Source organism: Chrysemys picta, chromosome 1, assembly GCF_011386835.1.
Source record: "Chrysemys picta bellii isolate R12L10 chromosome 1, ASM1138683v2, whole genome shotgun sequence".
In the NCBI taxonomy this organism is placed as follows: Eukaryota; Metazoa; Chordata; order Testudines; family Emydidae; genus Chrysemys; species Chrysemys picta.
Window position 1 is genome coordinate 157,207,578 of NC_088791.1, and position 16,785 is coordinate 157,224,362.

Genomic DNA, 16,785 nt, shown 5'->3' on the forward strand with positions numbered 1-16,785 from the left:
TTTGTTCCAGTTTATACGTTACACTGGAACCATTCAAAAGCTGACTAACCTTACAGAAAACCAGCCCAATCTGCACTATAATGGATTATCTCTCTGCAGTGGCCACAGTTTAGTATGCTGCAGTCAGTGGTCTGTCTAAACTGTCAAGAGCACTGAGAAGGTCAACCATTAGGCCATTTTGCAACCGGGGCGGGGGAGGAATCTGACACTTTGGAAGAGAAAGGGAAGCATTTCAAGATGGGTGGATGAAGTCTATGTTTTTCACTCCTGCAGTAGTTCTTTGTTTGCTGCACAAAAAGGGACAGTGTCTGCAGAAACAAGAAGATTTTCAATGGTGGTTCTTCAGTCACATATGGAGGTTTCCCAAAATATAAAATCAACTGACAGCATGATCACCAAATCTGAAAGTAGAAAGAAATCACTCATTCAATGTGCAACCTAATAATTTGTGTGTATGATTATTCATCTGGCATCTCACACAGCTGTAATATGGACAGGGACCCAAAGTAGCCCAGGACATCCATTACAGACTACACAGCAAGCCAGCACAATAAGGTTTTTTTTTTAACCTTATATTCACAAACAATGTGGGAGGGAGGGCAAGTCACAGTACAGATTGATGTAACTAACTGGAATAGTCTTTGTATACTAATTCCTAATTGTCCCTGATCATGTGTTTAACTTTATTATTTGAAATATACATTGTAAGATGTGACGCATTGATAGCAATAAACTTGCTTGATAAATAAAAAGCTTAATTTATAAACATATATTGGGAAAGTACAACATTCACCCACTGCCAGGCAGGCCAGCTGCCATTACCACATCAAAACAACAGTAACAAAAGACCTTTAAAAAAAAAAAAAAAAAAGTACATGAACAAATGCAACCAAGTAAACCATTTGCAAGACAGAAACTCCTTACTATGGCAAGTTCCCTGTTCTCTCTTCCCGATTGTTATGCACTTGGTGCCAGGGAGGGGGTGGAGGCATCCACAGGGGAGGGAGCAATCCAGAGGACTGCATGGGGCAAAGTTGCCCTGCCCAGCTGCTCATGGGGCTTGCTTGCATGGGCATAGCCATAGAGATTTCCAAGTTGTTTCTGGACAGCATCACATGGGACTCAGGCCATGGTGTGGGTGATGCAGCAGGAGCTGGTACTCTTGTGATCATTAGTGATACCAGCTGCTTAAACAGCTCTCTTTCTGCTGAGCTCTGTTCTTCTCCCTTTGCCACCATTCCTGTTCCAGGAACTGTGAAGGAAGTGCCTGCTCCCATACTGAATCCCTATCCTCAGCTGTGCAGCCAGCCTCTGCCTTTCCTCTTGCCTCTCCCCATGCCTTTCCTCTAGCCACAAGTCCCCCTGTCTTTGGTGCTGGACCTGCCTGTTGGCCCTGTCCAGAACTTCAACCATAAGTTCATCATGGAAATGCTTCCTCTTGGAATGGTCCATGAAAGTACATTGGCCCAGGCTTCTCTATTGCTCTATCAAGTCCAGAATCCTGCTTCTGGTTGTAGCCAAAACCTAATGTTTCAGAAGAAGGTGAAAACTCTCTGTAATGCACCTGGCCTACAGGACAATTCTACACCTGGGGGAGGAAATGCCTTCTTGGGCCCTGGAATGATCAGTTTAAAACAAGCAGGAGCTGCAGTTTAGGATCCTGCATAAAGAACATGCAGAATCCACTAGAAGAAAAATAAAGAAGGGCTTTGTACATCATTTATGCATTTCATGGCATTCTACACGTGCAGAATAATGGTGTATAGGTGATCAGATAATTGATTTACTACATCACCCCTGTATTTGTTGATATGATTCTTATTGACCACTTTTACTGTGGTAATGCCTAGACTGTAGAGGGCCAGGCCAGGGCCCTATTGTGATAGGCATTGTACACACATATAGTAAACAACAATCCCGGTACTAAAGCAGTTACAATCTAAAAGACAAGACATAACAGGCCGATAATACAAACAAGCATGTTGGGTGGGGTGGGGTCGGGTAGTGGGATAAGAAACAGGTTAACAGAAATATTAGGATAAGCACAATTCTTAACCAATGAAGCAGTAATCACAACATGCCACCTGTCTACCCATTATTAGGTTGCAGTCTTCTGAATATATTACAGAAAAGATAAGTTTTGAGGAGGGACTTGATGCAGTAGGTGGTGCTGGCCTTACAATGAGCTCCTACCCCAACTTTATACTAGCAAATGCAAAACCTGATAAAATAGGTATCCCCAAGCACTTTGCCTCAAAACCGCTATATTCTGGCTCTGGGAGACCAGAAGGAATACTGTAAGTTTCCTCCTGTGATGACTTTAAGAATACTTTAAAACTATTATGTGTCTATTACAATGGGACTTTACAATGGGACCACAGAAAATATCCAGCGATACATATCTCCACTTACCTTTCCAAAATGTTCTTCGTCACTTTTAACTAATCAACCCATATTTATGTTGAAATAAAAGCTCTCTCCCCTCTCCTACTCTTTGAATCTTCCTCCTGCAGTGAAACCATAACTGCTACTATATTTGTTATGTTATGATCATAGGAGCCGACTTTATTTAAAGATATAAATCTAGGATTAGGATTTCCACTCAGGATCAGACAAAAGGAGGAACTCTGCTGGAGTATTCTTATTCACAGATTTTGGCCAGAAGGGACCACTGTGACCATCTAGTCAGACCTCCTGCATAACACAGGACTTCCCTGAATTAATTACTATTTCAAATCCAATAGGTGTGATTGAACTAGAGCAGATCTTTTAGAAAAATGTCCAATATTGATTTAAAATTTTCCAGTGATGGAGAATCCACCCCAACCCTTGGTAAATTATTCCAGTGGCTAATTACCTTCACTATTAAATATTTTCACCTTTTTTCAAGTCTGAATTTATCTAGCTTCAATTTCTGGCCACTGGACCCAATTATACCTTTGCCTGCTAGATTGAAGGGACCTCTATTATCATGTTTCTGATCCCCCTACAGGCATTTATAGACTGTGTTACAGTCATCCAATCACCTTCTTTTTGAGAAGCTGAGTAGATTGAGCTCCTTGAGTTATTTAATGTTTGTAAGAGTATTAATTTATTGACAACAATGTTTAGGATGTAATAGATATATAAATATAATAGCACTCAGAAGGCCTAGTCAGGATTGGGGCTCCATTAGGCTAGGCACTGTTATCTGTGCCTTATCTCAAAATAGGATTGCCAATTTTGGCTGGATGTATTCCTGGAGGTTTCATCACATGACAGAATCTTTAATTAAAGATTAATCTTTAATTCCTGGAGACTCCAGGACAATCCTGGAGGATTGGCAACTCTAAAAGCTTACTACCAAAAAGGGAGAGAGCTTTAATCCATAAAGATATCCAATAGCAGCAGAGAATGGTACATTATAAATTTCTTTTCAGTGAAAACACTCTTAATCCAAATTGCCCTACCTGCAACGTTTCTATCTCAAGTGAAATTCCCATCGTCTATATTTCACACTGGAATTTGGGTTTCCTGTGATGCAGACAGTATTTCAGCAAGGCACAATGCCCTAGTTAAGATCCACTTAGATCCTCAGGGCAAAGTTCATCCCAGTGCAGTAGGTTCACACAAGCTCCTAGGGAAATACTGACCAACATTTCAAACTAATTTCAGATCTCAGTGGTGGGCCAGGGGCACATGACACATGCCTCCTTGACGCATCTCTGCTGAATGTGCACAGTGGTCACAGTTCTGGCAAGAGCAGTATAGCCACAGAGATACCCAGCACTACTTTGCAACCAGTCAACATTCCCCGCCCCCCCAACGTGTCTGCTGCAGAGCGCAAGCGAGATAGCCCGAATGGCCAGCGCGTGTGAGCGTGTGTGAGCGCCTGCTTGCTATTGCCGGGGGCGGGACTAGCTGCATGCACACCAACACAGAGAGCAAGAAGTGCACTGAACCCTCCAATTCCCCCACAGGGCCCACAGTAAGGCACCTGAGAAAGGGATTGGAATGGCTGGGACCAAGCAGGAAAAGGAGTATTGCTGTTGCAGGATATAACATTAAAAAAATCAGGAGCTGGAAGCTTTTTGCTTGTGTCAGGAAGATTCCCGTTTACACCAGAAGATTTGGTCAGTCTGCTCATGAACCATTTACACCATTAATATAGGACTTCTGTTCCACTTAAGTGGCATACGCAGACTTTTGTGGACCCTCTGTTCTGAGGTGAATGCCACCACCGGTAATTCTCTATGTTCAATGATGGTTAAAATATTTCACTTTTCCCCCCCTCCTTCCAGGTCCAGGGACATACACATGCGCTCCAGAAGTAACAGCACAGAAAGTCCAACCAAATCAAAACAGTGCCAGCAAAAGATAAGAGGCCACCATAAGGAAGATATTCTTGATGTTGGGAGAGTAAACATGAAAAGGGGACAAAAGGAGAAAGAAACCAGCACCATCCAAAGAAGCCCCGAATCTGAGAAAAAACAAAAAAGATATTCCAAGAAAGGAGAGGACCTCTCTCGAGATGACCTGCTATTTCTTCTTAGTGTGCTTGAGGGTGAATTACAGGTGCAGTCTTCTTTTGTTTTATGTTCCAGATTGTAGGCTCATTGCATAATCTACTCTAAATATATGCTCCCCCTCCCCCATTTTAGATAGTACACCTATTGTAATTGGTGCAGGTGTACAAATGTAAGAGTACATAAAAAGAGTACATCCATACACCACAGACAAGAAATCCCAACCCAAAACAAACACTAGACTTCCCCTACTCATCCCAGTATATAACATATTTGAAATATGTAGGTGTCATCATGGTAACGTTTTAGTGGCTCAATGGTCCCATTACTCTCAAAGTGTGCAACTACGTGGGAATTCATCCCTATGGACAACTGGTAAAACTTTAATACCACACAATCCCATCATGTATTCAGAATAGAATATATTTGTTACATAACTATTTTAGGAATGTTTTAGAAATTAGAAAAAAACTTTTATTGGGGCCATTTCTTGTGACCGCCTGTAAAGCCAGCTGCATTAGTTACTTGGAGTCCAACTGTACAGGATTCAGAGGGAGCAATAAAACCCCCTAGAAATTTCTTAAAATAGGTTTACAATAGCTCAAAAGGTCCGTTATATCAGGCCTTACAGGTCTAGGAATGAGTGCTGGCTCCCACCATGGCCATGAGATATTGGATTTCAAAACTGTGACTTTTTCTATATGTAAAAGCTCTCAAAGGCCCGGGCTGAATGCTGCCCACCCTGGGCAAATATAATTTGGGAGTGAGAATGGAAGTCTGTATTCGCAGAAAAATGGAGGTGAGCAAGGTGATTTAATAAAAGTAATGACAGCTGTTTGAAACTGCTCATGAGTTTGGAATGTTTGTGAGCAGAGGTCAGGTGAACTGGTCAAAGGTGCAGGATAAATGGATTTATCACACGGTTTCACAGTTTAACATCTGGACATTACCTATGTGAGTACTTTTATTATTAATATATGTATATGTAGACACACATTAATATTACATATATTCTGCGTGTATGTTTATTCAACTGGTCATTCACACATATAAGTGACCAGTTGAACATAGATACACATGCGCACCCTCCCAAATCTACTGTTAATTGCAGAATATGTTATTTTGGCCCTTTCCAAAGGGAAATTCCTAGCAACTCTTTCTCCCCTCCGCCAATACTTGGTCCAAAACACAGGGTGGGCTATTTCATATGAAAGCAGGGAGTGATGTGATGTGTGTGTTAAGAAAAACGCTGTGGTATTAAACTTTTTCAGAGTCATCACCTATTTCCCTGCCTTCTCTCTAAATTTAGATCAAGACCCAGATTTCCCAAACACACTCTCTGAAAACACAGTTCTAAGCAAATACATCTCTGTCTAGTTAAAAAAAAAAAAGAGTCCAACCGTCTCAGTATATTTAAAATGTAAATGGTTTAAATTAAAAATATGAACATACTGGGGCCACTGCATAATTTGTAGGTTGTTCCTGTAAGTCAGAGAGAAAATACTTTTGCAGAAAAAAAGTAGGAGTGCAATTTTTTGGATTTCTGATTTACCAGTACACAGTACTGCCAACTCCAACCCTTCCAAAATTATGATTCAATCCCCCCAAATCATGAGATGATCTTAAAAATTAGATTTTTAAAAATTATAAAGCTTGTGTCTTTTATTTGCCTTCTGTTTTCCAAGAGATTACTTGCGTCACTTTTTCAGCTTTTCTCCACCTCCAGGAGAGTTAGAAACTTCTTTTTTTTTTAACTGTTACTTCATGAGACTCTCATGACTCCAGAGGCTGGAGCTTTAATAAAAGCAAATCGTATGACACTCATGATAAAGTCGTGAGAGTTAGCAATATTGAGTGTACAGCCTGAAAAGGTCATTGCCAATTTTTTCTAGAAACCCTAGTATAGAATTATTTTAAGTGACTTGACTATCTGCGTTTCCTTTTGACATTTTCAGAGTTAATATTAACAGGCATTCCTCCCCCTCTAACTTCTTAACATTTGTCACCATGAAGGAGTAGGAACTTGTGGAAGCAGAGAAAGAACTGTCATGCATTGCATCCCCTTCCTGTCAGTTCTTTCTCTGGTTCCACAAACTTATTTTAAAAAATTGCATGGTATTCGCTTTTATTTGTTTTATATACCTATATCTTGGTACCTATCAAATACTATAGGCCCCCCAGAAATACAAGCAATGTATTTCCACAATAGGCTTTGTTACATAGTAACTTTATAAAAGGTACACGTGCCTGCTGTTTTGCCCCAGAACATATGCAAACATACTACTAAGTAAGCAAATTAACACTCTACTCTTAAAGATAATGTTGGCAATTATGCTATATATAAAGAAAAATACATAGAATTATGTATACAGAGTGTATAATGTACATATATGCAGCCAAGATTTTCAAAAATGACTAGATTTTTGGGTGGGCCACCTGAGACATCTTAAACAGGCCTGGGTTTCAGAAAGCAGGGCTCTACACTTTCTGTAACTCAACATCCTTTAAAGTGCCTTGAGGGGGCACCCAGGATTGAGGACCCTAATATTATTAGTTACTTTTGAAAATCTTGGCCTTATGTATTTCACACACACACACACACACACACATACACACACACACACTCCCCTATACATAATCTCTCTCTCGCTCTCTCTCTCTCTCACACACACACACACACACACACCACTTCTGCCAGCTTTAAGGGCAATTAATCTTGTTTTAAAGAGCTGCCATTATTGCATGCTTTTGGAATGCATGTTGTGAAAGGTCACATCCTCTGCACCATGTACCTCACTAGCTTCAATGTACAAACATGTACATGTAACAATAGAAGCTGACTACCTCCGAGTCAGTTTAAACAACAAAAGCTGCCTTTGTACCCTGTGTGAACAGAGAATGCTAAGCTTCTTGGTACATTAAAAACTACATGAAAATCTAAAAATAGATGCCAATACCTGAAATGACATTTGGTTCTGAATTCTTGTACAATGAAAAGTATGTGTTCATACAAAAACTGAGTTACATAATCTACTTTTAACAAAATATTGAGTATCAGAGAGTACTTAAAAAGCTCTTTTTAAAAAAAAAATTAAGCATGGGATTTTGGAAATACAAAGACCAATATTTCTCTTATAATTTTAAAGTGTTCACTTTACTAATTATCTCAAAGGTACTTAACATATAATTTAAAGAACTTTAAAAACTATTGCCAAATGTTAATGTAGAAGCTTCTCATTGAGCATGACAATACATAAAACTAGTTCACTGGAATTCTGTGTGTTTCTGCAGGCTCAAGATGAAGTCATAGGAGTTCTTAAGGCTGAAAAAATTGACCTAGCTTTGCTTGAAGCACAATATGGCTTTGTTACTCCCAAAAAGGTATTAGAGGCGCTCCAGCGAGATGCTATTCAAACCAAGGCTGCACAATGGCAAGAGGATATATATGAAAAGCCTATGGGAGAGGTATGCATAGTATTATTCAATATACACACACAGGGACTACCCATATTGCCATCAAAGTCAATAGCAGAAGTCCCATTGACTTCAGTGGGAGAAGGATATTGCTCTCAGACTGCACATCCCATATGGACTACCAGGTAGTAGACCAAAGTACAGAATACACTTTGGTGTAAATTACAAGGCATCATGATCTAATTGATTTAGCATGGAGCAAAGACCCAAGACATTCTAATTCTGGCTCCCACAGCAATTTGGTACATGACCCTGGAGAAGTAATTTAATCTCTCTGGGCAAAATTCAGCAGGTGAAACTCCATTGCAGTCAATGCATTTAGCCCACAAGGTTTGTTTTCCACATACTCCTCCGGCTGGAAGGGCATAACGAGTGGGGTCTCGCAGGGATCAATTCTAGGTCCAATTCTATTCAATATCTTCATCAATGATTTAGATACATGGCATACAGAGTATAAAGTTTGCGGATGATACCAAACTGAGAGGGGTTGCAAGTGCTTTGGAGGACAGGATTAAAATTCAAAATGATCTGGACAAATTGGAGAAATGTTCTGCAGTAAATAGGATGAAATTCAATAAGGACAAATGCAAAGTATTTCACTTCAGAAGGAACAATCAGTTGCACACATACAAAATGGGAAATGACTGCCTAGGAAGGAGTACTGCGGAAAGGTATCTGGGGGTCATAGTGGACCACAAGCTAAATACAAGTCAACAGTGTAACGCTGTTGCAAAAAAAGCAAACATCATTCTGGGATGTATTAACAGGTGTGTTGTGAGCAAGACACGAGAAGTCATTCTTCCACTCTACTGCGCGCTGATTAGGCCTCAACTGGAGTATTGTGTCCAGTTCTGGGAGCCACATTTCAGGAAGGATGTGGACAAACTGGCGAGAGTCTAGAGAAGAGCAACAAAAATGATTAAAGGTCTAGAAAACATGACCTACGAGGGAAAATGGAAAAAATTGGGTTTGTTTACTCTGAAAAAGAGAAGATTGAGAGGGGACATAACAGTTTTCAAGTACATAAAGGGTTGTTACCAGGAGGAGGGAGAAGAATTGTTCTTCTTAACCTCTGAGGATAGGACAAGAAGCAATGGCCTTAAATTGCAGCAAGGTAGGTTTAAGTTGGACATTAGGAAAAACTTCCTAACTGTACGGGTGGCTAAGCACTGGAATAAATTGTGTAGGGGGAGGTTGTGGAATCTCCATCATTGGAGATTTTTAAGAGCAGGTTAGACAAACACCTGTCAGGAATGGTCTAGATAATACTTAGTCCTGCCATGACTGCAGGGGATTGGACTAGATGACCTAGTCCTATGATTCTATAATTCTATACTTATTTACTTCACCGGAAGAGAGGAGGGAAGTTGTAGTAAGTATTGACCTTTAAAAATTAGCCTAATAACTATGTTGTTTAATGCATCAGTTTGCTTTCTGGAGGACCAAATTCATATCCGGTGCAAGCAGACACATCTCCATTAACTTCATGGGAATTTCTCTGCTTGTGCCAGGTGTGAATTTGGTTCTAAGGGCTCAACCCTGAGTCCTTGCATGTCCTACGCTCCCAATGGAAGTTATGGGTGCACAAGAACTGTAGGATCTGGCTTTTTAACGTTTATTAAAATTACTTAAAATTACAAACTTCATCAAGGCAGAAATGCAACACTGATAATTAAGATAATCCTTTCTGAACTATGTTTCTCTCAATTTAAATTGTGACCCCCAGTGTATATCACTTACATAAAAAAATCTCTTTATATCAGTTAATCCAAATAAATTCTTGAATGTCCCCACTTTCATTCAGATAAACATGATTTTAGTGCTCATTATAGATTATTGTTATTAAAAAAAGTAATGAACAAGACTTCTTCCACCAAGTGTTTTCCAGGCTCTGTAACAGAAACATACCCCAGGATACAGAGTTCATTTCACAGAAAATAATGTCAGCCAAAAGGTCAGGACTCATTTCAGGAGCTCGAAGGTTAAAATCTCTAGCTATAATCTAAAACAGAAAGTTAAATTGCAGAAGTTAATTTATGTTAGAACACCGTGGCATTATGTCATAGATACTTTGAGTATGAATAGAAATTATTTGAAAAACAGTCAAAAGAAGTTTAAAAGCTAAGTGCAGTCTGCTATTTTGCATAAGTTTAGGCACAGTTTTTCCCTTCTAACACTTAATGGCACCAAAAGGATTTTTTAACGTCACTGGACTTAGCAGTTACAAAGACAGAGATAAACATTCTGAGCATGGCAAAAATATGATACAGATCCATGGTACACCATACATTTCAGTAAACCAAAGGACTGACAAATTGCATAGCATTTTTTCCATTTTATTTATTTATTTTACGTTTTAGGGATAAATTTAGTTTTTTGTTTGCTTTTTGTACATATGTATGAGAAGTGAGGGACAACCACACTGTGGGGAAAAGGGCTGTATGAACTTCCTCATGTAGCTCTGGCAACGTACCTCAGCCCTGACCTGCAAAATGCCTGCTGTTCTGGCTTCTCTTGAGCGTTTTCTCCCAATCTTGACAACTATGACACAGTTTTATGATGTGGATCAACACCTTCAAGGGGCTAAGGGCAGAATGCCCAAATTCAGGTTAAACTGTGATTTGACTCAAATGTTAAGTCCGATGAAGAGTACCCCTCAGGGCAAGAAAAATACACTGCTTTCTCCCTCCTTGAACAGATTCCAAGAGACATTGTAAGGGCAGGGAACTTGGCCTTTTAACCAGGAAGAGTTTGAGGATCCTCATGCAATCTGATTGATCTCAGAGCATCTTAGGGCTTGTCTAGACTACCGCTCAAGTCGATGTAACTTACGTTGCTCAGAGGTGTTAAAATGCCACCCACCTGAGCAACGTAAGTTACATCAACTTAACGTCGTGTCTATACCATCCTATGTCAGCGGGAGATGCTCTCCCACTGACATAGCTTCCGCCTCTCATTGAGGTGGAGTAATTATGCTGATGGGAGAGCACTCTCCTGTCGCCATAGCACGTCTTCACCAGACACGCTACAACACTGATCCATGATCAAGAACATGTTGTAATTTTTACACAGGGTGTAGCTTATATATGGGATGTAGCTTATTTTCATTGGGATGAAAGGAGAGAGGGGTGATGTTTAGGTGGGATAGAGGATAGGTGTGAGAGACTCCTATGTGCTTGCTGGTGAGGGTAGGCTGAGGTAAACATTGGAGGAAAGAACAGGGAGATGGTTTTTGCGGGGGGAGGGGGAGACAAAGGTAGATGAGGCAGGATAGGAGTAATCAGAAAGGATTCCTATTGGTCTTGAATTGGCCAGAAAAGAGTTCTGACTTCAATTCCAGCTCACAAAAGGAATGTTACTTGCCCGGGCTGGAGTTGCACTTCTCAAACAATTCTCTCATGTCAGGCAGAGAGGTTCTCTTCTCGGAGACCTCTTTCAGAATGGAGTCCAGGATGTTAGAGGAGATGAAGCTATGACGAGACTATTCCCCAGAGGGTGAATCTAGAAAAACTGTGAGACACAGCCCATGAACTGAGGATGTAAGTTCAAGATGGATGGACCTCAGGTCAATGCTGATGAGGCTGAAAAACCCCAGCAAGGCACATGGAAGATTTCTATGGATCAAAGAATGTTGTCTTACATTTGAAATAGCTACCCTGGAGGTGTATAAGCTGCAGATGGAAGTGGTCACAGTCTGCTAGCTGGCAGGTTTTCCTGACTATATTATCCACTTTACGATCAAGATGATCACAGAAGGAAATGATAGACTCCAGGAACCGGTCTGAGGGTTTGGAATGAGATGCTACTGCTGAGCCCACATTCATGTGGGCCAGTCACAGATCATGAAAGGCATGATTCAGTCACAAGATTCTTTGCAGGTTCTTGGGGCAAGAAGGAAGGGAACCAGGGGCCTAGCAACCTACCATGAACAAGGAAGAGCCTGGTCCGATGATTCTCCCTACAGAAAGATGGGCAAACAAGCCTCATCCTCTTGGGCATTAGACTCTATTGGAGAAATCTTCAGGGTTTTAGTGGGATGGGAGAATAACTAAACCCATTCCTCCACAGAGACTCCAGGATTCTCAGAAGAGATCTGAAGGCTCAGCGTACAGGTCCAATTCTCCTTCCTCCAGAGACTCCCAATATGAGATAAAAAGTGAGCAGGTGGATATTTTGGCTCACAGCCAGAAGAAAAGTCCCACGGGATTATTGAAGTGATGGCTTGAGAATACGCAGAAAGAGGGTCTCCTTTGGGAGATTCTTGTGTTAGGGAGAGAGAAGAAATACCCTACTGGGGACAGTAGGGAGGCCATGAACAATTGGCTGATCCAGTCTCTGACCTTGGGTGGAAGCCCTCTCCAGATAAATCAACTTAGAACAGGGAGTGGCTGGGTGTTGCCTATTCCAGGACTCCCCCTATGAGTCTGAATTTGCTAGGTTTTACTGGATGGTACATTCCCCTTCTATCTCTGGTAGGGGCAAGCCTGATCCCATCTGACCTTGCTATCACTGCAACAGGATGGCAGGGAGGGGGACTCTACACAGAACATGCTCACACAGGAGTTGTATTTTTCTGTCCTTCTTCCCTCATCTTTTTTCTTCTGCTCCATTAGGGCTCTGAAGCCGTAAAGGCCTGCGGGGGAAGGGGGTGACACCTTGAAGAGACTGTACCAACTGCAGCTGCCTCTGAGAGGCAAGAGAACAATTTGGGGATAACTCTATTCTATACTCATTTTTTGTACTACCCTCATCACCGTAGTATCTGAGTGCCTTCCAGTAGTGCTTTAAGAAATGTGAATAACGCCTGTCACATGTGATTCCTTTGCTTGCCATGTCTGTCTACCTTGCCTGCTATAGGGCAAGAGACTGGCCATGGATAAACCTTGCCACTTGTCTGATAGATGAGAGGAAATGCACCAAACATACTGGAGGCAACTGCATGATGGAAGCCCTTTCCCCAACTTTGAATTTTTTTTTTTTAAAGACGGGGATACGAGGATTAACAGTCTCCTCTCTTTTTCTATTTTAATATCCCTATCATTAACAAGCCACTTCAGATTTAGAACTCTCTATGGCCACTGGTAAATTAGCTGTAGATCAGCTGAAGCTCAAAAATTTGCCATCACCTTCCTCTCCGGTCAGACTCCGAAGGGTCCTAAACTGAGATTTGTCCATCATGCCTCCTGGGGGGGGAGCTAACATCTTGCATCAGTCTAGCCCCAATCAAGTTTTAATCCATCTGTTCAAGTCCAATGCCAATCAGTTGAGAGAAGGATGCACTCTTATCACCTATTAAACAGAGCACAGTCAATGGCATCTCTATCATCTTGCAAATTTTGGCCACAAATTTCAAATGCCCATAGGAGAAGGCAGGCAGTGCCCATGGATTACAGTCATGGGGGCAAAAAGTAACATCAATTCTGGAAACTTGGTAGCTGGGACAAGTATATTTTGTCTAAATAAATATTTGGCTCAAACTGTTGTAAGGGAGTGAAGAAATGCCAATATGTATTCAGAAAGACCCAAATCTCTCTCTGCACAGTGCTTTATCATATATAATCTTAAACCAAAGATTATTCACACACACACATACTCTAACAGTGGCATTATTAATTAATTTATTCATTCTCTGAACATAAGGATTTATATAAAGAAAAGCAACTCTCTCAGATTTTATACTGGCATAGTGCCACTACACATAAAACAGCCTAGAGAAAAAGTTTAAGAATCCAGCTCCAGCACAAAAGATATGAGGCATGCTATTCTGTTTTGATTTTAGATACCAGTGGGTGGTAAAATGTTTCTAAATGATTAAATTCTTGTGACCTTCTAGCTTGTGAAACTATTCATCGTTACGCAAGAACTAGCCTCTCACATTTTCCATTGTATTGCACAGTATGTCCAAGTGTTAGATCTAGCAAAAACACACAGCTAGCAAGAACAAATTACAGAACAACAGATCATTTAATTAAGATTTTGTAATTGTATTTTTAGTGGACATTTACAGGGCTGCTTGTTAGCACTCTCTGGGTCTTTAGTCAGAGACTGTATATAGAGCCTATTTTTTGCAGATGCAACATTTGGCCAGAGAGTTTTGGGAGCAATCATGCCTATTTAGAATTCTCACATCCAGTGTCTTTACTGGGATCGCAGTTCACATTTTCCAATCCTAGAGTTGTAGGTACCAAGTATGATGGTTTAGGGATATCTTTACTTTTCACCCTTCCTCCCTTAGTGTCTCAGAGTGCACTCCACCAGGTGACAAGCCCTGTGCCTACACCTCTTTCAAAGCGGAATCAGAGGCGTGGCCATCACCCACCCACTTAGCTTCCAGGCCCACCCTGATCTTAGCGGGGTGTAATACTGCCACAGCGGCCCAGAGTGTCACTGAGGCACCTGAGCTCCAGGATGGAGCTGTGCACCCGCCCTTCAGAAAGTTACGCTCCAGCAGCTCTGCCTGCCCATCTTCTGAGCTGCCCCATGCATGTGCCCCGCTTGGCAGGTGAAGCCTTGTATCTGCGGAACCAGGGATAGGGAGAGGGCATGACATCGGGGGAGTAGCTGAGCTATTACAATCTGTCATTGCCCGTCCACCTGAAAGTCGGACCCACCCAAATTTCCACTCCTAGCTGCTCCACTGAACAGAATTCCACAATTCTCCCACTCTGAGACCTTGTCCTCTGGCTACAGCACTCGGTGTACCAACCGTGATTGCCCAGCAGCTCTGGGCTCAGCTACCTACAAAACTTCCCTTCAGGAGCTGTAACAAGCTGTGAACACAGTGACCCTAACAGTCTTTTCAGAACAGAGTATTGTTTACTCTGTACTCAAAGGTACAATCAAAGCATAACGCAAGAGTATTCTGTTAAAAAAACTCCTAAACAGTCTATACATCTATCTGTCCTATCTAGAGGCTTAGGCAAGCCTAGTTATCATCCTCACCTTCTGGGGACTGAGGTTCAGTCTGCTCCCCAGAGTCCTTGCCTCACTCTCCCCTCTTCTACAGGAACTGTCCTTTTATCCACACCAAATTCTTTGTTCTAGTTTCCTGCCTGCCGCTGCCCCCTCTGAGGTTACAGCTCTCAGTAAGGCCAGAGGCAAAACTTCCAAGTGAATGACATCTGCATTGTCCATTAAGTATCAATGAATGGAACAATGTGAATTTTTTTTTCCACTTCCCTGCATACATACAAGTAATCACTGCTTTAATAAACCTCCTGTAATTACAGCAAATACCACAATGGAACTCCAAACAGATAGAACATATAATATTCATAAAATACTATGGGGAGCTCCCATGTCCTTCACACCAAGAATCACAAAACAGGAATATTTTCGGCTTGTTAATACCATTTATTTATATCTGATTGACTACCCTGGGCATGCACCTCCAACAGTCATTTATATGCTGGGAAACCAGTCATTCCTTTATGTTTGGCTTTAATGAAATGTAAGCCAAGAAGTTTCATTATGTTTTCTAAGATAGCAATTTCCATCCTGTTGGAGTCATATACACATTTTTGAAGCAATGGCGATATGGATCTCTCAGTTTTTGGCTTCCTTCCTCCCTGTCCCCACAGATACACACCCCAAAAAAATCTCAAGCCTCACACCTCCTATCATGGTCTATTTTCCTGCATTCCCTTATATCATTGACTGTGACTCCACTAACGTCATCAGGAGAAACTCACCACTTACTGAAGCATGCTCAGCAAGTCCACTGAATTGTCAGCTGAGCCAAAGTGAGGGTCTCCTCCATGCTTATTTATAGTCAACTTTTAGATTATCTGCCTGAAAGCCACCTCATCTAAGAGCAGGAGACTGCATGCACTTTAACAATGTGTGGAGCACAGTTTTACCAGTCTGATGCAGACACTGTGTAATGGGACGTAGAACACTTGCTTCTAGAGCTGGTTGGAGTTTTACAATTTTTACAAATTTTGAAATATTAAAATATCTAAAAAAATTGGGAAATATTTCAAATCAATGTTCCGAAAAAATTCCCTCTGTTTTTTACCAACAATAGAGCTAGTCCAAATATTTCAGTTTTTGGAATTCCTATCTTTTTATTGTGGAAGCAGAGAAAGAACTGACAGGAAGGGGATGCAATACATGACAGTTCGTTAGCTAGAGTCAGGCTAACTGTAACCCTGATAACGCGAGATTTGTAGAAGCGAGGATTGTGTGAGGCGGGTGAGAAAGAACTGTGTAAGAAGTCATTATGACCTGGTATAGATAAGGTGTAGAAGACCTTGTGTAGATAAGGTATAGAAAATATTGTATGTTGGCAAGAGTCAAAACAAGTGAAGAAATGAGATATCAAGATGGCCTATGTATAAACAAAATGCAGCTGTCCCTCATTATTTCTGTAATGAAAGGTATAAATGCTTGCTGTAATTAGTTACCTGAGAGAGATCTGCTTAGCTCTCTCCTCTGCACAATTGTAAGAGTTAATAAAGCATCTGACTTGCTGTACCTAAACAAATAGTGAGAACTCTGTTTTTCTCCGACAATTATTATTTAAAAGGGGGAGGTTTAAAAATAATTGAACTTTCTTCTTTTCCATCACCAGCTCTACTTGCCCCCCAGTGAACAAGGGGTTAACTTCAGCTCAGTCTTTCTATCCTTTTGCACATGTGTTTTGGGGAAGGGCTATAACTGTAGCTGTTTGCGAAGCAGAAGAGAGCACTGAGAAGGCTGGACTGTGCACAGTAGATACACAGGAATGGGTTGGACTCCAGAGGTTGGGGAGTTTTCTGATTAAGTTGAATTATTCCACAAAGAAGAAACCATGCTGACTGGGGCA

General features: G+C 41.1%; 2 protein-coding genes across 10 annotated transcripts in view; one reads left to right on the plus strand and one right to left on the minus strand.

The window, feature by feature from the left end:
• CMSS1 (cms1 ribosomal small subunit homolog) overlaps positions 1 to 16,785 on the minus strand; it is a 363,702-nt gene that overhangs the window by 228,522 nt on the left and 118,395 nt on the right. The gene's annotated exons all lie outside the window — the stretch shown is intronic.
• The window catches only part of FILIP1L (filamin A interacting protein 1 like), a 303,273-nt gene that overhangs the window by 173,689 nt on the left and 112,799 nt on the right, over positions 1 to 16,785 (plus strand). For 5 of the 7 annotated variants that reach the window (XM_005283529.5, XM_005283531.5, XM_024100355.3 and 2 more), the window contains 2 exons: positions 4,281 to 4,554; positions 7,797 to 7,970. In XM_005283529.5, the coding sequence (XP_005283586.2) occupies positions 4,297 to 4,554; positions 7,797 to 7,970 (432 nt within the window). In that variant the 5' untranslated portion in view covers positions 4,281 to 4,296. The remainder of the gene's footprint in view (positions 1 to 4,280; positions 4,555 to 7,796; positions 7,971 to 16,785) is intronic. The other 2 variants (XM_065587585.1, XM_005283533.5) reach the window with 1 other exon arrangement.